The following is an 18,208-nucleotide window of genomic DNA, read 5'->3' on the forward strand; positions in this document are numbered from 1 at the left end:
GTGTTAGTTAAACCCGCCTTTATTTTTAGTAACTTTTGTGATATTTTGTTGGTACTTGAGTTGGAACCAGTTGAACACGCTTATCTTTAATATCGTTCAGTTTTCCGGTTTTCATAAAAGAAATGAATAGTATACTAAAAACGGCAACGAGAATTAATCTCAGAAGTTTGCTGAATTCATCAAAAAATGCGTCCTCAATCAGTGCAAAAGCCCAGCAGTCCTCCCGCAATTTATGGTGCCTGGCCGCCTCCTCCGCCACCACCAGGCGAGACCTAACCAAGTACAACACCTCGAAATTTCAAACCCAACTATGCAGTTGCGGTGCCCACACTAAAGGTAATCAACCACTCGCCTTAAACGCGGTAAAACAGTTTTCCCCTCTTTAGCGGAAAAGGATTTGGTCGAATTTCTCACGGAAGAAATCGTGGCAGAACGCAAAGCCCAAAAATCGAAAACGATTCCAACAGATATCGACGGTTTCAAAGCGAAACTCGACGGCGCAGAGGTCACACTTACAAAAACCATAAATGACGAAACGTAGGTAGTCCACTCGGTCGACGCTTGACACTTAACTAAATCTCGCAGGATCAAAATACATTTCAATGTCAATCACACTGTCGACACGGACGCGGAACCCGAAATAAGCTCGACCGCCGACAAACCCGACATCGGGGAGTTAAAGTCGAAACCGTCCTTCAAAATTGATATGGTACGCGACGACACCACCGTCAGCCTCGTCTGCTCGTTCATCAACGCCGATCAACAGGAAGACGGATACAATGACATTTTCGGTATTGACGAGGTCAGTATTTACAACGGCGATTGGAACGAAAACGTGTATTCAGTATCTGGGGAGGTTATAGACTCGGTAAGTGTCGGTTGTTTTGTTTTTATTATTGAGCCGTTTGTTTTAGTATCTGTATGATCTGCTGTTGAATTATTTGGACGAGAAGGGAATTACGAACGAATTTATCGAGAAATTGTCCGGGTACAGCACTGCGTATGAGCATTCGGCTTATATTAGCCTATTGGAAGGTTTATCCAAGTTTGCTTCTGGGAAGTAGGCTATCTTTTTTTTAATTTTTTAATGTGAGCCTGTAGAAATAAATGTAAAAAACGCTATTATGTTTTTTTATTAAATACATACTCTAATTATCTGTTATATACTTACGCTGGTCGTGCACATTGTTTTCATTATTATCGATACAAAACCAATTACACGAACCGAACAATAGTCAGCTTTTCTTCGGGGGGACTTTACGCTCGGAGTTGGTCCCTAGCAAGTCTTTTTCGACTTCTTGAATCTCTATGTTCTGTTCCTTCATTACCTTCTACAACAAGTTTTGTACCTCGCACTCTTTTTACGGTCCGAACTTACCTTAACGCAGTCTTGATACACTCTAAACAAGGGTTCGCACATGGAATCGTTTGTACGTCCCTTGAGGAATTGTTCCGAAAACCATGTATTAAAGCAAGCGTCATATTCGTCTTTAAGCGGTTTGCAGGCGTCCCCTATGCTATTCATTGTTAAATTTTAATTTCAAATTAGCGGAGGAGCCTTTCAGCATGCCAGCGCGCAATTTTAGGTTAGGTTTGGTACTTTCAATTGTGCAATGTTACGAAAAGAGAATTGCTGCTACACAACTGCATAATCGGTTTCGATTTTTACATTAGCCGATATTTATTATTACAAATGATAAACTGGCGAGGAGAGAAATAATTTAGAAGACAAGGTATCGATATTTAAATTGTGAAACGTCATGCAACGTCGCATGAATACCTACCACCAATGTATATGTTATACCATGCTACTATAAAATACCTACCTCATTCCAATTCGTAAGCAACATCAGCTTGTATTGTACTGTGTGCGAGGGTGGGTACCTAATCCCCTTAAGGATTTTTGTGCTGTCCATACTCCTTTTAGCCAATGGTGCTCTGAGGTTTGGTTCCTCTATCTCGTGCAGTTCAGCTTGTCCCCGTCGAGATCATTTAGCCCTCGTAAAATACTATAAAACAGACTTGCTATAAAATTAAAAAAGTGTATCGATTACCAAGAAGATGGCGATCTTGTACATATCATCCATAGATATATAAATACATAGATACAGCCATACCCCAACATAGTTCAAAAGGACGTACCATCTATTACCATCACTTTCGGCACATTAATTACGTATAGCGCTATCCTTTATAGAGGTACCCTGAGCATGGAAGACAAGATTCGCATTATTTATTATAGCTGTCAATCAAATTGTTAGCACAAATCACACAGAAAATTATCAGATTTGAGACTTTACAACATAAATAAACCGCCTTTTTATTTATTTAAATCGCATAGCAGCAAGAAATGTTACATTTAAAATGGAAGATGTTACTTAGAAAGCTGGAAAATGACGAATTTGAAAAAATTACAGCTGACAAATGGAAGAAAGTGTGTGAACATGTGGAAAGTGATTAATTTAAAAGAGAAGTTATATTGGTTGATGTTTCTGAACTTTATAATAAGTGTTAATAATGACAGTGATGATTCGGATTTGTCAATTTCATCTGACGATGATTCGGATTGTGAAGTTTTATAAACGTAATGAATGTTCACTAAATGAGTATTATCACCAATTGGATATCATTGCTAAGATGTTGTATTTATTTTAAATAAATGTACACGTGTAGCTTACTTACTACAATTAGCACTATAATTTCAAAAAGAAACCCACCGATTGGACATATGCCGAAAGGTAGGCAAGACGCGTAGCGACCAAAATTTGATATTGCACGCACACACAGTCTATAAATCTCGTTTTCCTAAGAATATTGCACGGATCCTTCTTTGTGATCATGATACAAACGCACTGCATCAACATCATATAGGCCAAAATGATAATTGGAAACGAATTCACTTCCTGTCGCAACTTAATCTCCATAACCATTACGCCTACAACCATGCAATTAAAATTAAATTGTTGAACATAAACTTTACTTACTTACGGTTTTTTTTGATATTCTGCAAGCCAGCAATGAATTCACTGCAGCACATCATGCCAAACAAGGTAAACATAGTCCCAAATTTGAATGGCGTAGCTCTATGTAATAAAACTATTTCAGGAATAACAATTATGGACGCGTCTATCATTATGGCAAGCACTAATGTTATTCGTATTCCATTGATAACGCAATAATTACATAATATTTAGTGAATAAACCGGCCATTTAGTTAGATTTGATTTCGCGCGATCGTGAAATGTGTCAACTGTCACATGACTTATGGGACGCGCTAAGTTTGTTTTAAGCGTCCGATTCGCGTACGACATAGAAGTTAATGCAATAAAAAGAGATAGAACATGTTTCTTCTTGGTTAGAAAGTAATGGAGAGATGTACAAATTTCTTTGATATGTTTTTTAAAAACCGAGGTACGTTTGTTAAGGATGGCTGTATCTAGGTATTTATATATCTATGATATCATCATTGAATTTATCAATGATATGATATTATATTTAAACTAATTAATCAAAAACCGGAGCATTGAACTACAATTGCTCTACAGTTTTTGCAAGACTCCCTCCATCTTGAAGTGCCATTTAAGGAAAACTAAGTCCAAGGCGGCTATTAATCGCATAAATTCAAAAGCAATTTCAAATGAAATTACGTACGTGGCGACATCTCAACTAAACTTAAAATACTATAAAATGAAAAAAGTGTATCGATTACCAAGGAGATGGCGCACTTGAAGCCTTTATATTTTAACTAATTTTTCAAAAATCTGGTCATTGAAGTACAATTGCTGTACAGATCTTGTCCGTACATTTTTAACTGCCATTTTACTACCTATACTCTGCGTTTTCCCAGTGTCCTTTTAAGCATTATGTTAGATGTTAGTGTACCTCTCCGTGCTTTCTCTTGGGCCATTTCTGGACTTTGGGACTCTTGTCTACTTGTCCAGGACTTCCTACGACCCCATTCCTCCTGACAGCTGCCTACTTTTGCCTAGGAATTCTGCACCGCCAAGCGCCGTTTAACTGTCGTCAGGTTCTCACTCAGATGACAACTTAAAAGAATCTATAAAAGCTGCCTTTTCCAGTACCACCTTTAGGCAAAGAGTAGTATAAGTATTCTTGCCTTTAGGCATAGAGTAAATTCTATGCTTTAGGTAGTTTCCAAAAATTGAAGGAGGTTTCCAACCACCTCCTTCAACTCCTAAGGGTCTGGTCGTTCTCGCACGAGATGATTCGGAGATTGGTCATTGGTGAGGTTGGGTTAGAGTATACTAGTTAGGTCAGCTCAAAAATCTTGTATCAGGAGAATATAATGTGCGAGGAGATTAAGGTTAGGAAAAATTTTTAGTGAGGTTAGGTTAGGGTGAGAGGTTTGATTGAGAGGTCTAATCGAAAAAGTACGAATTGTTTTGGATTCTACGCACACAAATTAATAAGAAAAAGTGTTTTCCCGAGAAATTTTGGTGCAGTCAATTTTTGGAAAAAAAGGAAGGTTATACACTGCCTTTTTTTGAGACCCGAAAAAAAAATTGTCTCAGATCGACCCGGATAAAAAATTTTCTTATAGAATGTGGCCTGTAGAATCCATAATTTCAAACAGTTCCAAGATTGGGCAACTAGTTCAAAAGTTACAGCCCTTTGAATTTTTTTTCGAAATTGGTTTCTAGTCTATAACTTTTGATTGAGAAGTCTGATCGAAAAAGTACGAATTGTTTTGGATTCTACGCACCAAAATTAATAAGAAAAAGTGTTTTCACGAGAAATTTTGGTGTAGTCGATTTTTGGTAAAAAAGGAAGGTTATACACTGCCTTTTTTTGAGCCCCGAAGAAAAAATTGTCTCAGATCGAGCCGGAAAAAAATTTTCTTATAGAATGTGGCCTGTAGAATCCATAATTTCAAACAGTTCCAAGATTGGGCTACTAGTTCAAAAGTTACAGCCTTTGAATTTTCTTTCGAAATTGGTTTCTAGTCTATAACTTTTGATTGAGAAGTCTGATCGAAAAAGTACGAATTGATTTGGATCTACGCACCCAAATTAATAAGAAAAAGTGTTTTCCCGAGAAATTTTGGTGTAGTCGATTTTTGGTAAAAAAGGAAGGTTATACACTGCCTTTTTCAGCCCCGAAAAAAAATTGTCTCAGATCGACCCGGAATAAAAATTTTCTTATAGAATGTGGCCTGTAGAATCCATAATTTCAAACAGTTCCAAGATTGGGCTACTAGTTCAAAAGTTACAGCCCTTTGAATTTTTTTTCGAAATTGGATTCTAGTCTATAACTTTTGATTGAGAAGTCTGATCGAAAAAGTACGAATTGATTTGGATTCTACGCACCCAACCCAAATTATAAGAAAAAGTGTTTTCCCGAGAAATTTTGGTGTAGTTGAATTAGTGTAGTAATGAAGGTGGAGGGGTGGGGTGGGGGTGGGGGTTAGCTCTGAGGTGCACCACAATAGTATATTGAAAGACAAGTGTTACAATGCGACCTATTGTAATACGACTATCTTGTGGCACGAGTGGCGACGCGAAGCGTAGCCACGAGTGTCCGCAAGATAGGAGTATTACAATAAAGCATTGTAACACGCGGCGAAGCGTAGCCACGAGTGTCCGAAGATAGGAGTATTACAATAAAGCATTGTAACACGCGTTTTTCCTACTATTTTTTCTATTTCGGTGCTTTAATTTAATTTAAAAAAATCATTATCAGAAACTATAGGGAACATTAGAACTAACATGTTTTATGTTGGGAACACTTTTTATGCCGTTAAGTTTTAGGTTGGCAGCGTAGTAAGACTGACATTTTGAAGTTCAAACATGGAAGTACCCAACGAAGTACCTACTTGTACTAACTAGTAACTGCCAACTTAAGAGATGAGTTACCAAAAAAAAACGACTATAATCACTGTCTTTGTACAACTGTTTTCGGCCGAAAATCATCATTGTGACACCGAAATAGAAAAAAACATTTTAAAGTACTCCTTTCTCGAAAATCAATTACCATACAGTTTTTTTTTAAATTGCAGCTGATAATTAAAAGTAACAAAATATACAATCCACACGAGGTGCGTCGCCTATCATTGTATTTCAGCACTTTCAAAATACTACGACAAAAAATGATAAATTCATTGTAAAACACTTCAATTAAAACAGAATTTTTTAACAACCTAACATCAACCCCAATTAGAGAAACGTGTTAATAATTTATTAATAGTGCAAGAAACTAAATACAGCACATACTTATAAATTTCCAACGGGCCATTATGATCTACAGACCAGGTGGCAATCCCCCCCCCCCCCCCCCGTGCCAGTCCGCTCCTGCATATAATTAATAATCGTAATTAGAATTAATTTAGTTTTGGCGAAAAAAATATTTTAGTTTTTCAACTTTGATATTTTTTTCTCAGTTTTTTTTAAATAAATGTGGCACCATTTTTGTAGGTTTTACACAGAAAAATAAGGCCTTCAAAATAATTGAATTAAAATTTTAAGTAATTTTTTAAAGGAAAAGTTCGATGTCGTTGTGGCGCTCCAAAATTGTTTTTCAAAAATCCGGGCTACTGTTTTTCGTTTCCGTATGCCTAATATACATATCCGAAATTTAACTTTTAAAAAATTAATTTCCCATCTAATAGTCGACTCACCGTCGTTAGCCACCCCGTACAGTCGAAAAAATTCGTACCCCTCATCGTACTTCCCTAAAGAAAAAAATCATATCACTTTTATCATTATAAACTATAGAAGAAATTATAATTTTCTATAATGACTATATAATATGAATTGAAGGGAGAATGTGGATTTATTGATGATGATAAAAATCTCATACGTGAATTGTCATTAGAGCCCTCATTTATGATAAATGATAAATTCCATTCGTGGTCAAATAAAGAGACTGCAAGGGTGGTATACACCACCTAGGTAGTATAGGTAGTGGAATGTCATAAATCTTGTCTTATAGTCAAATTACATACTTCTTTCAGGAATTTTGTTTCAGTCCATAGTCGCCTTACTACACGAGTCTATTACCATGTATGTGTATACAATGCTATTACCTACGACATCGGAGATCAATACAAATAGATGTAAGTCATTTGTGTATAAAAAGCAAGACGTTTATGTTTAAGATGTTTTCAGCTTTATACGACCGACCGAGTTTTGCTTTTGTAAAAAGCTAATTTTTTAAATTTTCAAAATAGATGGTTTTTTTTGTTAAAAGTGAAGCAAAACTAAACTTTGTTCAACATTTTACAATATTATCGACGGTATTAATTTAAAGAAATGATTAGAAAATAAATGGTAATTTATTAAAGGAAACTTAGGGTTTTCTCAAATAGCTTATCGAATTTTTTTTAATGCTGTGCCTATTCTCGTATAAGTTTAATATCTGATTTTTCTGACTTTGAATTTGTTTTTTGATCTCGGTTCCATTAATGTCTCAGATTGTTTTTTTTTATGATATCTCAATTAGTTTGATTACTTAGGCACGCCTCCAAGTAATGTTAGCGCAGTTGTACGAAATTAACTGGCTGATCGTAATAAATGGTACTATACATCTTTCATACGACTCAACTTTAAAACTGCATTTCGGAATATTATGAAAAATGAATGTCCACCACTAAATTTAACGAAAGGGCGGTTGTTGTACTTACATGCTTCGTTCAAAATCATTGGTACAAAATACGTAGAGGAAATACTTCACGATCAAATTTATATTAGTAGGACGTAAATTTTCGGGGATTTTTATTAGACTGCAGAATATTGCTTTCCTTTTCCCCACTGGAATAAGCTGTGTAATACTAGTTGTAATGAAAAGTAAGTTAGTCCGAAATGTTGTAATAGCCCTACTATAGCTTCCGTTACAATGTCCTCTGTCGAATCTTTTTGGAATAATTAGTGTACTTACCAACAATGTCAGTTGCGTTTTAGGCGAGATTTTCTTTCGTTTACCTTACCTTATTTGAGTAACGGTGGGCCCCAAGTATTGTAAGAACATATTACACTAATCATCGAAGGTGGTATTTTAACGGTGGTTATATTGCGTAAAACAATTCAAGCTCGCACTTTCGAAGATCAAACAGAAAACGCGAAGAAAGGAGCTTTCGTGAATTATGCACAGAGAATTAACGCATAATAACACGAGAATGACGTGATGAGTGTTTTCCTGGGAAAATTGGATGGAGCCTAAAATGCATTCGTTTCTTTTTAATACAACAAGTCAAAAGCACTTCTTATAACAGTCGCTGAAATATAAAGGCAGTTCAATGGAATAAGGCAGAGTCAAAAATGAGAATGAACGGTGTTTTTGAAAGTGAAGTTTAAGTAATGTCCTCGTATATAAGTATCGGTTTTCTAATAAAATATTACCCTTTTTTAAGTTATGCCGGAGGAAAATATTTCTAGTAGAGTAATTTATGACTGGACGTGGTTTGAAGTTTACTAAAGTTGCTGTCAAGTTTCTCAAGTACTGATTGATTACTTCCAGTTTCTAAGGGTATCTTGACATATTTATATTTGGAATTTTTCTAGAACATGATATGCCGAAAATGTTTGCCATAATAATAGAGTTTCAGAGTCACACAACGGAGCTGGTATAAAATTTACATACGTACTGAGAACAATAAATTGAGAGAGACGTGAAAACATAGTCCTTTTATCTCCAATAAATCAGAGAGGCCCACATAAAGACATTAGACATTACTTTTTTGTAGTTCTCAAACTTACATTCTCAACTAACTTTAAACTAACTGGGGATGAACATTGAATAGAAAATTCGACTTGATCAAAAACTTTTTTGCACAAAACCAATAATCATAAATTTTTATAGCATTCAGAATAAGATGAGGATATAGTATAGCTGAAATTCCCTAACACTATAACGTGAAAATATATGGAGTTAGAGTTAGGGGTTCTTTTCCAATATAACTAACGCGTGTATACGTATCCTATAATTACATCCGAAAAGCCGGTTTTATCGACATACAGCTAATTTTGATAATCTCGGTAGGGCAAATTGGGAAACGCACTGATTACAAGTTTCACAAGGTTTTATTTAAGTCTGATAATTTTCACTTACTTGCACAAGGAACGCTAATTTGTATTCAGGTTCGTTAGTGTTCAGGGCGTAAACTTGTCCGCACATTTCGCCACATAGCTGGAGATAAAAGTAAAAAATTGGATCTAGATTAAAGCATTGAAACATTGTTGGTATGAAAATAGTGCATACCCATACCCTTACGACATACTGTAGACAAGCCTAGCTTGCAATAAGTAACAAAAATCAATCTAATCTTATCCATCCTCCCATTTGATACTTTTTGTAAAAAGCAACGACGGAAGAGTATATGAAAAAAGCAAGGATATTTTCATGAATATTCGCTGAGTGCACATGCATTGTAAAACGTCTATTTCAGTAAAATCGTCGAATACCGAGATACATAACATACAAATTTTCTGATTAACTCGGTATCTAATCCCTTATCCGCACAAAATTTCCGTTGTTAGCGTTTTTTCGTTGGACGGTGCTTTGATAAAAAACAATGCGAGTGAGTAAATTGTATATAGTATAGTCCTGAAGAGAATTGTTATGGCAACGATCGCAGATATCGCTACTTACCCTCGAACACTCCATCCTCTTTAATAAAATGTTTAGAGAAATTGTTGGTAATTGAAGATTCTTTTAAGGACGCAAGTCAGCTAATTACAAGGATAATTATCTCCTTGTAGGTACTTATAAAGGTTACGTTAGGGTTTCGTAGTACGTTCTGTTAGAAATCACAAGAAATCCTGTTAAAATTGACGACTGTTGCTTATGAACGTTTCACATTAGTTCCATAGTCTACGAATATTAGCGCGCCCTGACACTTATAATGATCACCACCTTCATAGATGTATTGAAAGCGCCTTCATAAGATTCCTTGTTGCTTTCTAAAAAACTTTCTTGCAGTTAAGCTTCAGTTCATTTTCGGAAACTCCACGGACTGCAGCCGTTGAAGGGTTCCGCACGTTATTTTGAAAGCTCCCAGTGTGAATTAAGACAACATAATTTCAATTACTCTATCCTCAAGGTATGCCACCCCAGGAACCCTTATGCGCACTCTCTTACTTTTCTTTGCATTAATATATGGCGACAACAGCGTACCCAACACGTAAATTTTATTGAGTCGAGATGGTAAGGTTTAGTACTTTTTTGTTTGGTAATTTTTTCAGAAAACTCATTGTGGAATAATTCTAATTAACTATTGCACCATTCCACAAAAAAAAGGGATAAGGAAATCCCATAATTCATTAAAAAACGTACGATTCACATTAAGTCAAGATTTTTATTTTTATGGCCCAATACAAATCTGTTCTCAACATCAGATTTGCTTAAAAGCTGTTTTTGTAGCGGACCAACTTGAGCATTGACATATGTTGCATTGTACTCTTTTGATAACGAACTGGTTGGCTGTGGGTTGTATAAAAATCATACAGTAATATTTCTATTCCATCTGTATCTAAGACATGCGAATAAGTAGACGTAGGATGTTCAATAAGCGGCCAATGGCGATGATGGTTCTAAATCCTACAGACTCCAATTATTTATGAACAACACCTTCAAAAGTGTAACCAAACAAAACAAAAGAAACAGAAGTGTTGTAACATGAGTATTTACTTTGTGTAAGAATCCTCGATACATTCTGCCACCGTTTAAGATGTACTTTATCTACACACATGTTCAAATATAATAATTAAGTAAATACCTAAAATATGTACTTAGATGCCAGATTAGGTCCTATACTTCCATTACCTATCAGTGGGTGGATGCACACGTTTAAATCGATGAAACTTTAATAAAAATATTGAATCGTTTTAATATGATCAATCACGCTCCAAATTTTCAATGTTTATCATTTCAAACTTTTAAAGACTGAGCTACATGTTCTACCACATTTAGTTGTTTTGGCTAATAGGTATGCTAGCTCCATCAGCGAATTGTAAAGCAGGGTGCCATTTTTTGGGACAATAACACAGCCAATTCATGATTGTACTGTATGGAGGAGTTCCATTTCTTAAATAAACGTTTACTCAATCTTTTCAAGAGAGTTTTTAACTCATATTGAAGGAATCCATTAACAAAAGTTACTAATGGAGTGAAGGCAGCATGGCGTCGCTGACAAGCTTCTAGGTACTTCCTTTTCTTTTTCATCTTCTGCACGGTTCATCACCGATTCAAAGGAGAGGGATCCATATGATGGGGCATCCACCACGAATATCAAATAATGTCTCAATTTATGGCTCCCATATCCCATGACATCCTAGATCCGCACGTAAAGCAGGTTCGGTAGTGTTATCATTAATGTTATCTAGAGTTATTGGTTCTCGTAAATAGGTTCCCCAAAGCTAATTCGATAAGGTTTCCTATAGAATCTCTAATTTCATTGTATATTCTTATTATTAAACCTCCAATGCGACAACTTAAGGCATTTTCCATTGAAAACTTTTCATCACATACCTACTGCAGAAATATTAACAGGGGTTCTACCATAACGAATGCCAAGACTATCTCTGAATTTCAGTGGTGACGCTTGAGGGGAATGTAAGATAACCATGTACCGGTATTCATAATTTTATTGGTAACTCTTGAGAGGATACGTTTACGTCTAGTCGGTAGATTTTCTAGAATTTTCACGAGATCAGAAGTAGCAATATTTAATTTTCTTTCACGGCCAATTGTTCAATATATGTAACAAATATTTTCCTGGGCATTTGAAACATTAAAAATCCTTTTAACGTTTTAATTGTACAAAATTCCACTGCTGTTCGAATTCCACTAACAGAACTCTAAAATGTGCTATAGTGGCAATGATCTACAGTTTTATTATTCGTGTAATTTACAACAAAACAATAGCGAACGTAGTTTTGAACCTAGAAAAAAAATGCGGAAATTAATTGTTATTATTTTGTAGCTATGTTTCCGATAATCGTTCATTGTAACTTCCATGCTGTCGTTTAGAAAGCACGGTATGAATGAATCTCTATTTCCTTTGCGGAAACGGGATAAAAGGTGTTCAATGGGGAATAATAATCACACTCGTATAAGTTTCGTACATTGTGCTTTGTGCAATTAAAGGTAAAACGATCTTTAAATCGAAGCTGTGTTTTGTTCAATTCGTAGAAAACGATGATTAAAGAGAGTTATTATGTTTAAAAAATAAAAATATCAAATCTGGAAGGCGCCGTGCGTTTTTGTGTCTATATTTACTACTTTAGATTTGTGTTTTAATAAATATGGGAAGGTGGGTTTAGATGCGTTTTAGACAATATCAAAACCATAAAACAGACGGGTATTTGTAAATAACTTTCTTATAAATCAATAAACAGTTTGGATCACCGCCAACTGTTTAATAAAGCAAATGAATGTACCGCTGTCGCATTATTAAGTTCTGATCATGCAACTTAGTGTATGTAACGGAAGCTTGTTAAATTTTGCAAGTTTTGTGGATTTCAAAATTATATTCGGGTAGAAATGCGTATCGATGATTCAGATTTCTGTGAAGTTGTAATGTTCATTAAAATTAATAAACATTTTTTTTTCGATGTAATTAAGTTTCAAATATCGTGAAATATAAGATGAGTTATTGGTTTTGGACTTCCTATTTTGGGCGAGTTAACGATTAGTACGTGATTTAAAAAAGGTCACCGGTTAAAAGACGCAATAGATTCTAAGAAAAATATGTAATAAAACAGCGAGGCTAAAAAATTATGAGTTTGTTTATTTCCGGAAACTTGATGGGAGCGTTAATTACGGGCGTTGGTTTACTCGCGATATAAAAACCAAAATGATCAGAAATTTGGGAGCTTTTTGCGTAGATATTCACGCGGAGCGTGGTACCGCCGCGGAAAACGCGGCCACCACTTATAAAGTTTTTTCGTAGATATTCGCACGGGCGAGTGTCGTCGCGGAAACGGGCCATTTAAGTAACAAGTTAAAAAGTAATCGTAAACGATTTACATAAAGCGCATTTCCACTTGCATTCATTTCCCATTTATAAGATGCAACTTCTGTTAAAATCGTAAAAATCCGGCCACAAATATGAAAGATAGCGTTGCACATGGACAATCCATTTTTGACGTGTTACTTCAATTTCAGTTTATGAGAAGAATTTCATTTCAATGCTTTTCTAAATAAGAAAGTTGGAACTGCGCATGCGCAAACCTAAATTTTAAAACTAATGTTAGATTTTCCTTTGTTCCAAGCGCCTAAGTATCAAATTTCACTTAAATGGTGCCATAGATAAAAAGTTGGCACTGCGCATGCGCAAAAGAAAATTTTGAGACTGGCGCTCGATGATCCTTTATTCCAAGTGCCTATGTATCAAATTTCGTGTAAATTCTTCCGCAAATAAAAAAGTTGGCACTGCGCATGCGCAAAACCAATTTTGAAATTGGCGTTTGATTTTTCTTTATTACAAGTGCCTATGTATCAAATTTCATTCAAATACTTTTATAAGTAAAAAAGTTTGCAATTCGGTTTATAAATGGTCGAGATGCGAAAAGGGCACTGTGAATTTTGAATCGATCCGATTCAACTTTTGGCATTGCGTATTATATGGCTAAAGCTATGCCCATATTGAATTTCATGCAATTCAGTTCATAACTAACGGAGATTTAAAAGCGATCGAACATTTCTAAACAAAGTTATTACACGGACAGATAGATGGACAGACAGACAAAGGAACAGACGGACAGACCAGCATGCAGACGACAGATAGCAATGCAAAATTATAAACGATCTCTAGGATCGTTAATAAACGGCAAAAGTGTAAAATTATAGAACATGTAAAAAAAACGGTTTTTTGTTTTTTTTACAATAACTTTTTTTGTAAGCGGTACAGAAAAAATTCCTTCCTTGGTACAAGACTCAACACCATAACGAACCAAATAGCGAAAAAAGTAGAACAATAGCTCTTAAGATAAAGAACTAGTAGCGTCGCAAAACGAGCGGACGGACGGACGGACGGACAGCCGGACGGACGGACGGACAGCCGGACGGACGGACAAAGTGGCCACAATAGCGCATTTTATTTTTTATTTTTGTGGAAATGCGCTAAAAAGGCCCAAACCAAATAAAATTTGTGGCGCGTATTAATTTAAAATCGTATTTTTTAACCAAGAACAAGTTGGTCGTTCTGGAATAGTGAATTGTTCGGAAAGTATTAATCATTGAGTAACTGCAGTTTAGTTTAACGTGCGATTGAAAGACTTCCGTTCAGAAATTATACCTAAAGTACGAAAAGCGCGCTAAGAAATTGTTGTTCAATTGGGATTACGCGATTGGATTTAATAGGCGAAGATTGAGAATAATCTAAATCATGCTCCACTACAATACCCACCATCTAAAAAGGGGAAGAATACTACTGTCTAAATTGTAAGTTATTTTTATGAAAAGTTATTTGCCTAGAAATTTATTCATATAAAATTTTTATTTTGTCATTTTATAATTGTTTTTGCCGAATGGTTTTATATAGATAGGATAAATATAAGTTAGAAGTTAGAAGAATATTCATTGTTGTAGGTATTAAATTAAGTGTTATATTAAGTAAATTTAAATATTAGGTATTCAGATTCAGGATAGATGTAAGTAATTGAGTAATATTTAATATAAAAAAGTAAATCAATTGTGAGTGCAGTGGAATTTGGATTTATTTTATTTTTTTCAATATAATCGGTTTATTTATGTAGATTTATTTTTTATCAATCAGAAACGTGAGACGGTAATAGTAGGGCTATTACATGTAGTCGCTGGTTTTATTTCTCTCGGGGTTTGGCATATACACATTACCGATGTCTTAACAAATATTTAAAACAATTTAGCGTAACTCGTGCGAGAGCACGTAAATAGTTCATAAAACTTGTAAATGGCTCACCGATGCGCATCCATATTCTGGGTTGTTAAATTACATGTAAAAATAATATGGTACATTTACTACGCCTGCAACGCAGTCAACATAACAAATGAGGAACTTTAGTGAATTTTTTCGTCTAGATCCCTTTAATGAATCCAAACAATTAGTCCTTTTAGATTTAATTTGTTAATTAACGATCGCTTAGATGCATCTTTACAATTCGTTTTCCTTCATAACTTCCTTCCGCAAATTTTTACTTGTAGTTCAAGCTTTTTATTATACCATGGTTCAAGCTTATACACTTACATACTCGAGAGCACTTTCATTTTCTTTACGGCACCAAATTCGCACTCGACTTGTGTTTCAGTTCTAAATCAGTTCTAATTCAGTTTCGGTTTTATATCAATGTATCTTTATATTACTTAAATAGTTCATTTTAGACATAAGTATTTTTTAAGAAATATTTTCCAATGCAAAGCTGAGGGTTTTCTCTTCAGTGTCCTAACAACCTGTAGAATATTTTTTTACCAGTTTGGTTAAATTATAGAAATTTATAATCCTCAACATTGTTTAGCTGAAACTGGCTATTTGATAACTCTTATGTAAAAGTTTCAAACATCTATTTGCGTTATTCTAATAGATTCGGCTCGTAACTGGGCAGTATATATTTCAGTTTATCATTACATGGTCAAAAAGATCATCGACAATATATTGTAAATACCTAATATTGCGAAGATAACTTCGAAGTTTGACTGGTATACTCCGTGGCCGTCCCATAATCGTACTTAGAAGTATGTCATACTAGCTTGATTTTTCTATTATTTTCCATGTACTTTTATCGTATAGGTACTTATTTTTAGCAAGTAAATAGCATGGTTGCATTTTGACACATTGACAATGAAAAAATACTCAGAATTCAAACGTTTCTTTGTTTGCTAGATTAAAAATGTACAAGTGGCACATAACCGTACCTCGAATATTAATATGTCAAGAGCATAAATGAAAAAAATTGTTATCTTTTTACTTTTAGTTGTTTTACATTCTGAATACGTTATCGGTCGAACGTTCTTTGCCCTGACAAGCGCATATCAATCAATGTCTAAAGAACGTAAAAATATTATTTTCTAATAAGTGGAATTAATTAAAAAGCATTCATTGTCTCTGAATGAGACTTTCTTGAATAAGATATGATCTAGTTGCTAAAGAAGAACGTTGTTTCTACAGGGTCAGTCGAGTCGATTCGTATAAGTAGTGGAAAATGCAAATCAATTCCACAAAACTGTTTGTGCCTATAAGTAGAAACTATTTCCGGCTACCTAGAACTTCCGGGCTATCTAAATCTGGTGGGATCTTTTTTATTGAAAATAAGTCTTCTTAGTTTTTAACACACTTTAATATACCTCTCCCAAATTTGGATGATAGACAACATATTTTGCGTATTTCAGTGGTAACAAGTAGGAACTAGGAAAAAACCGGAATGGTAATATGTTCTAGAAAATGGCCAGATCTTTAGTTTATGAAATTTTAAAAGCTCAAATCTTTCAATGAACCACAATTATACAGCCTGATTCAAATTCGAGGGTCACCATGGGGATCACGGGAACTGTAAGAGATAGGTAGGTAGTTTAAATTTGGCAAAGTTGCGTATTTTGATGCTTAACAAATGCAGTTTTGAAACTGAAAAAATTCGGACTACTTCCGGAGATATCTGGAAAATACGAAATTTTGCAAAATCGTTTTTATTTTTTACTGAAGCTATTAATAAGATATTTCGAAATAAATAAGACATTGTTATGGCCACTGCGTACTCCTTAAGAAAGCCACATACGGGAACGTGTTGAATTGTATTTTTAAAATGACTACCAGAAACTTGTATCTGCATACTTTTCAGTAGCTATTTTTGCAACAAGACACGACTGAGATAATATTACCCCTATTATATCTGCAGCTTTCTGGAGACGAGAATTCCCCGAGACAACGTGCTATAGAAAACAATCATTAATTCCACCACGGATTTTTACAATTCCTTAGCCATATAATTGATTGTAAAATTCAACCCTTTAATTTTGACACCCTGTAGACTTTCTAAGACTGCCATAAAATGGTCCCTTTTTTCAAATATAAAAAACAAAGAATTTTACCTAAAAAGTAAAACAGAATTATCCAAGCTTTGGATTCACTAAGGGATTGATACAAATAGCCGCAAGAAATTGACCAAAACTGCTCGAACCTTTCATGTTTTTGGTACCCTCTATGTTATGAACGAAGAAAGTAATTCGAAACTTTCGATTTACTAAGACATCTATCTTGCACGCAGGTGGCTCCCCCTCTGTTTTCATTCACTACTTATTCACTTATGAAAAATAAAAATTACTCGAAATTTGGGATCTCCCTTACCTATTGTCAACTGTTTTTTTAATTATCTTGAAACATTTTGAAAGATGGTTGACAGTGCGCCTTTTGCCCACTTCCACTGTTAAAAGAAAGCACATGAAAAATACTTACGAAAGCCACAGGTTAAAAAAGTTGGTTTTTTCAAATGCGATGAAGAATTAGCGAGGGAGAACTATTACACCATAAAATGTGTCCACCTTAATTTTAAAATGTTCCAAAAGGTATTTGTTAATGTTAAAATGCGCCTTATGTCAACGATGTCTATATTCTGTCTGACTTAAACTTTTAAATTTTAAGTAAGTAGTAACATTGTAACAAGTATGTGTTATGTAATCTTCATTTAATTCAAATTACTGCATACTTTTTTAAGAAAACACCACTGTGACTACAGTACAAAATAGAGGTATAATCATTAAATAAAAAATTAGAATAATCAAACCCGTAGTACGACACTAGTCAGCACTCGAAGGGGAAGAAAATTATGCAAGGGCATGTTTAATGTAGGAGTATAATCAATTTAATGGTATTTTTATCAATGTACTTATTCCGGCAGTGCCTCTAGTTACTACCTATTCAATAAAAGCTCACAAAACAAGAATACAACAACCCTTTCTAGTTCGTACCACTTCTGTAAATGTTTTGTGGCCATTAAGAAATTAAATGTGGCAAACGTACAAATACTTTTAAACTACATTTAAATCTGTTTTCCATAAAGATATCTGTAAGTTTTCATTTGACGAAAGACGTTTATTTCTGCCAGCACCGGCCCATACCAACAAGCCAATAAAGATTGTACCAAACCTTCAGTGACAAATCATTAAAAAATTCTGTATTTGACAAGAAAGGCACACCAATTTCCTCAAGTTCATAGGTATATGCGAAATATAAATATCTATTTCAATGCAAGTAGCGATCGATTTACAGGAATTATATGGGTAT

General features: G+C 34.7%; 2 protein-coding genes across 3 annotated transcripts; one reads left to right on the top strand and one right to left on the bottom strand.

Annotated features, from left to right (window-relative positions):
- The first annotated feature begins 46 nt into the window (after positions 1–46).
- LOC116180311 (complement component 1 Q subcomponent-binding protein, mitochondrial) lies at positions 47–1,122 on the top strand. Its single transcript, XM_031500227.1, has 4 exons — positions 47–336; positions 387–537; positions 586–868; positions 915–1,122. The coding sequence occupies exons 1-4, from the start codon at positions 123–125 to the stop codon at positions 1,062–1,064; spliced, it is 798 nt and encodes a 265-aa protein (XP_031356087.1). The 5' UTR covers positions 47–122; the 3' UTR covers positions 1,065–1,122.
- On the bottom strand, positions 1,116–2,077 carry LOC116180312 (TP53-regulated inhibitor of apoptosis 1-like). 2 transcript variants are annotated; one of them, XM_031500230.1, is made up of 4 exons: positions 2,055–2,077; positions 1,827–2,009; positions 1,379–1,517; positions 1,116–1,331 (listed from the first exon to the last, which is right to left on the bottom strand). In XM_031500230.1, the coding sequence occupies exons 2-4, from the start codon at positions 1,829–1,831 to the stop codon at positions 1,236–1,238; spliced, it is 240 nt and encodes a 79-aa protein (XP_031356090.1). In that variant the 5' UTR covers positions 1,832–2,009; positions 2,055–2,077; the 3' UTR covers positions 1,116–1,235. The 2 variants fall into 2 exon arrangements, with proteins under 2 accessions (XP_031356090.1, XP_031356089.1); XM_031500229.1 differs by lacking the exons at positions 1,827–2,009; positions 2,055–2,077 and having other exon boundaries at positions 1,379–1,794.
- Positions 2,078–18,208: the final 16,131 nt, after the last annotated feature.

Source organism: Photinus pyralis, unplaced genomic scaffold (assembly GCF_008802855.1).
Source record: "Photinus pyralis isolate 1611_PpyrPB1 unplaced genomic scaffold, Ppyr1.3 Ppyr1.4_LG9, whole genome shotgun sequence".
Taxonomy (NCBI): Eukaryota; Metazoa; Arthropoda; class Insecta; order Coleoptera; family Lampyridae; genus Photinus; species Photinus pyralis.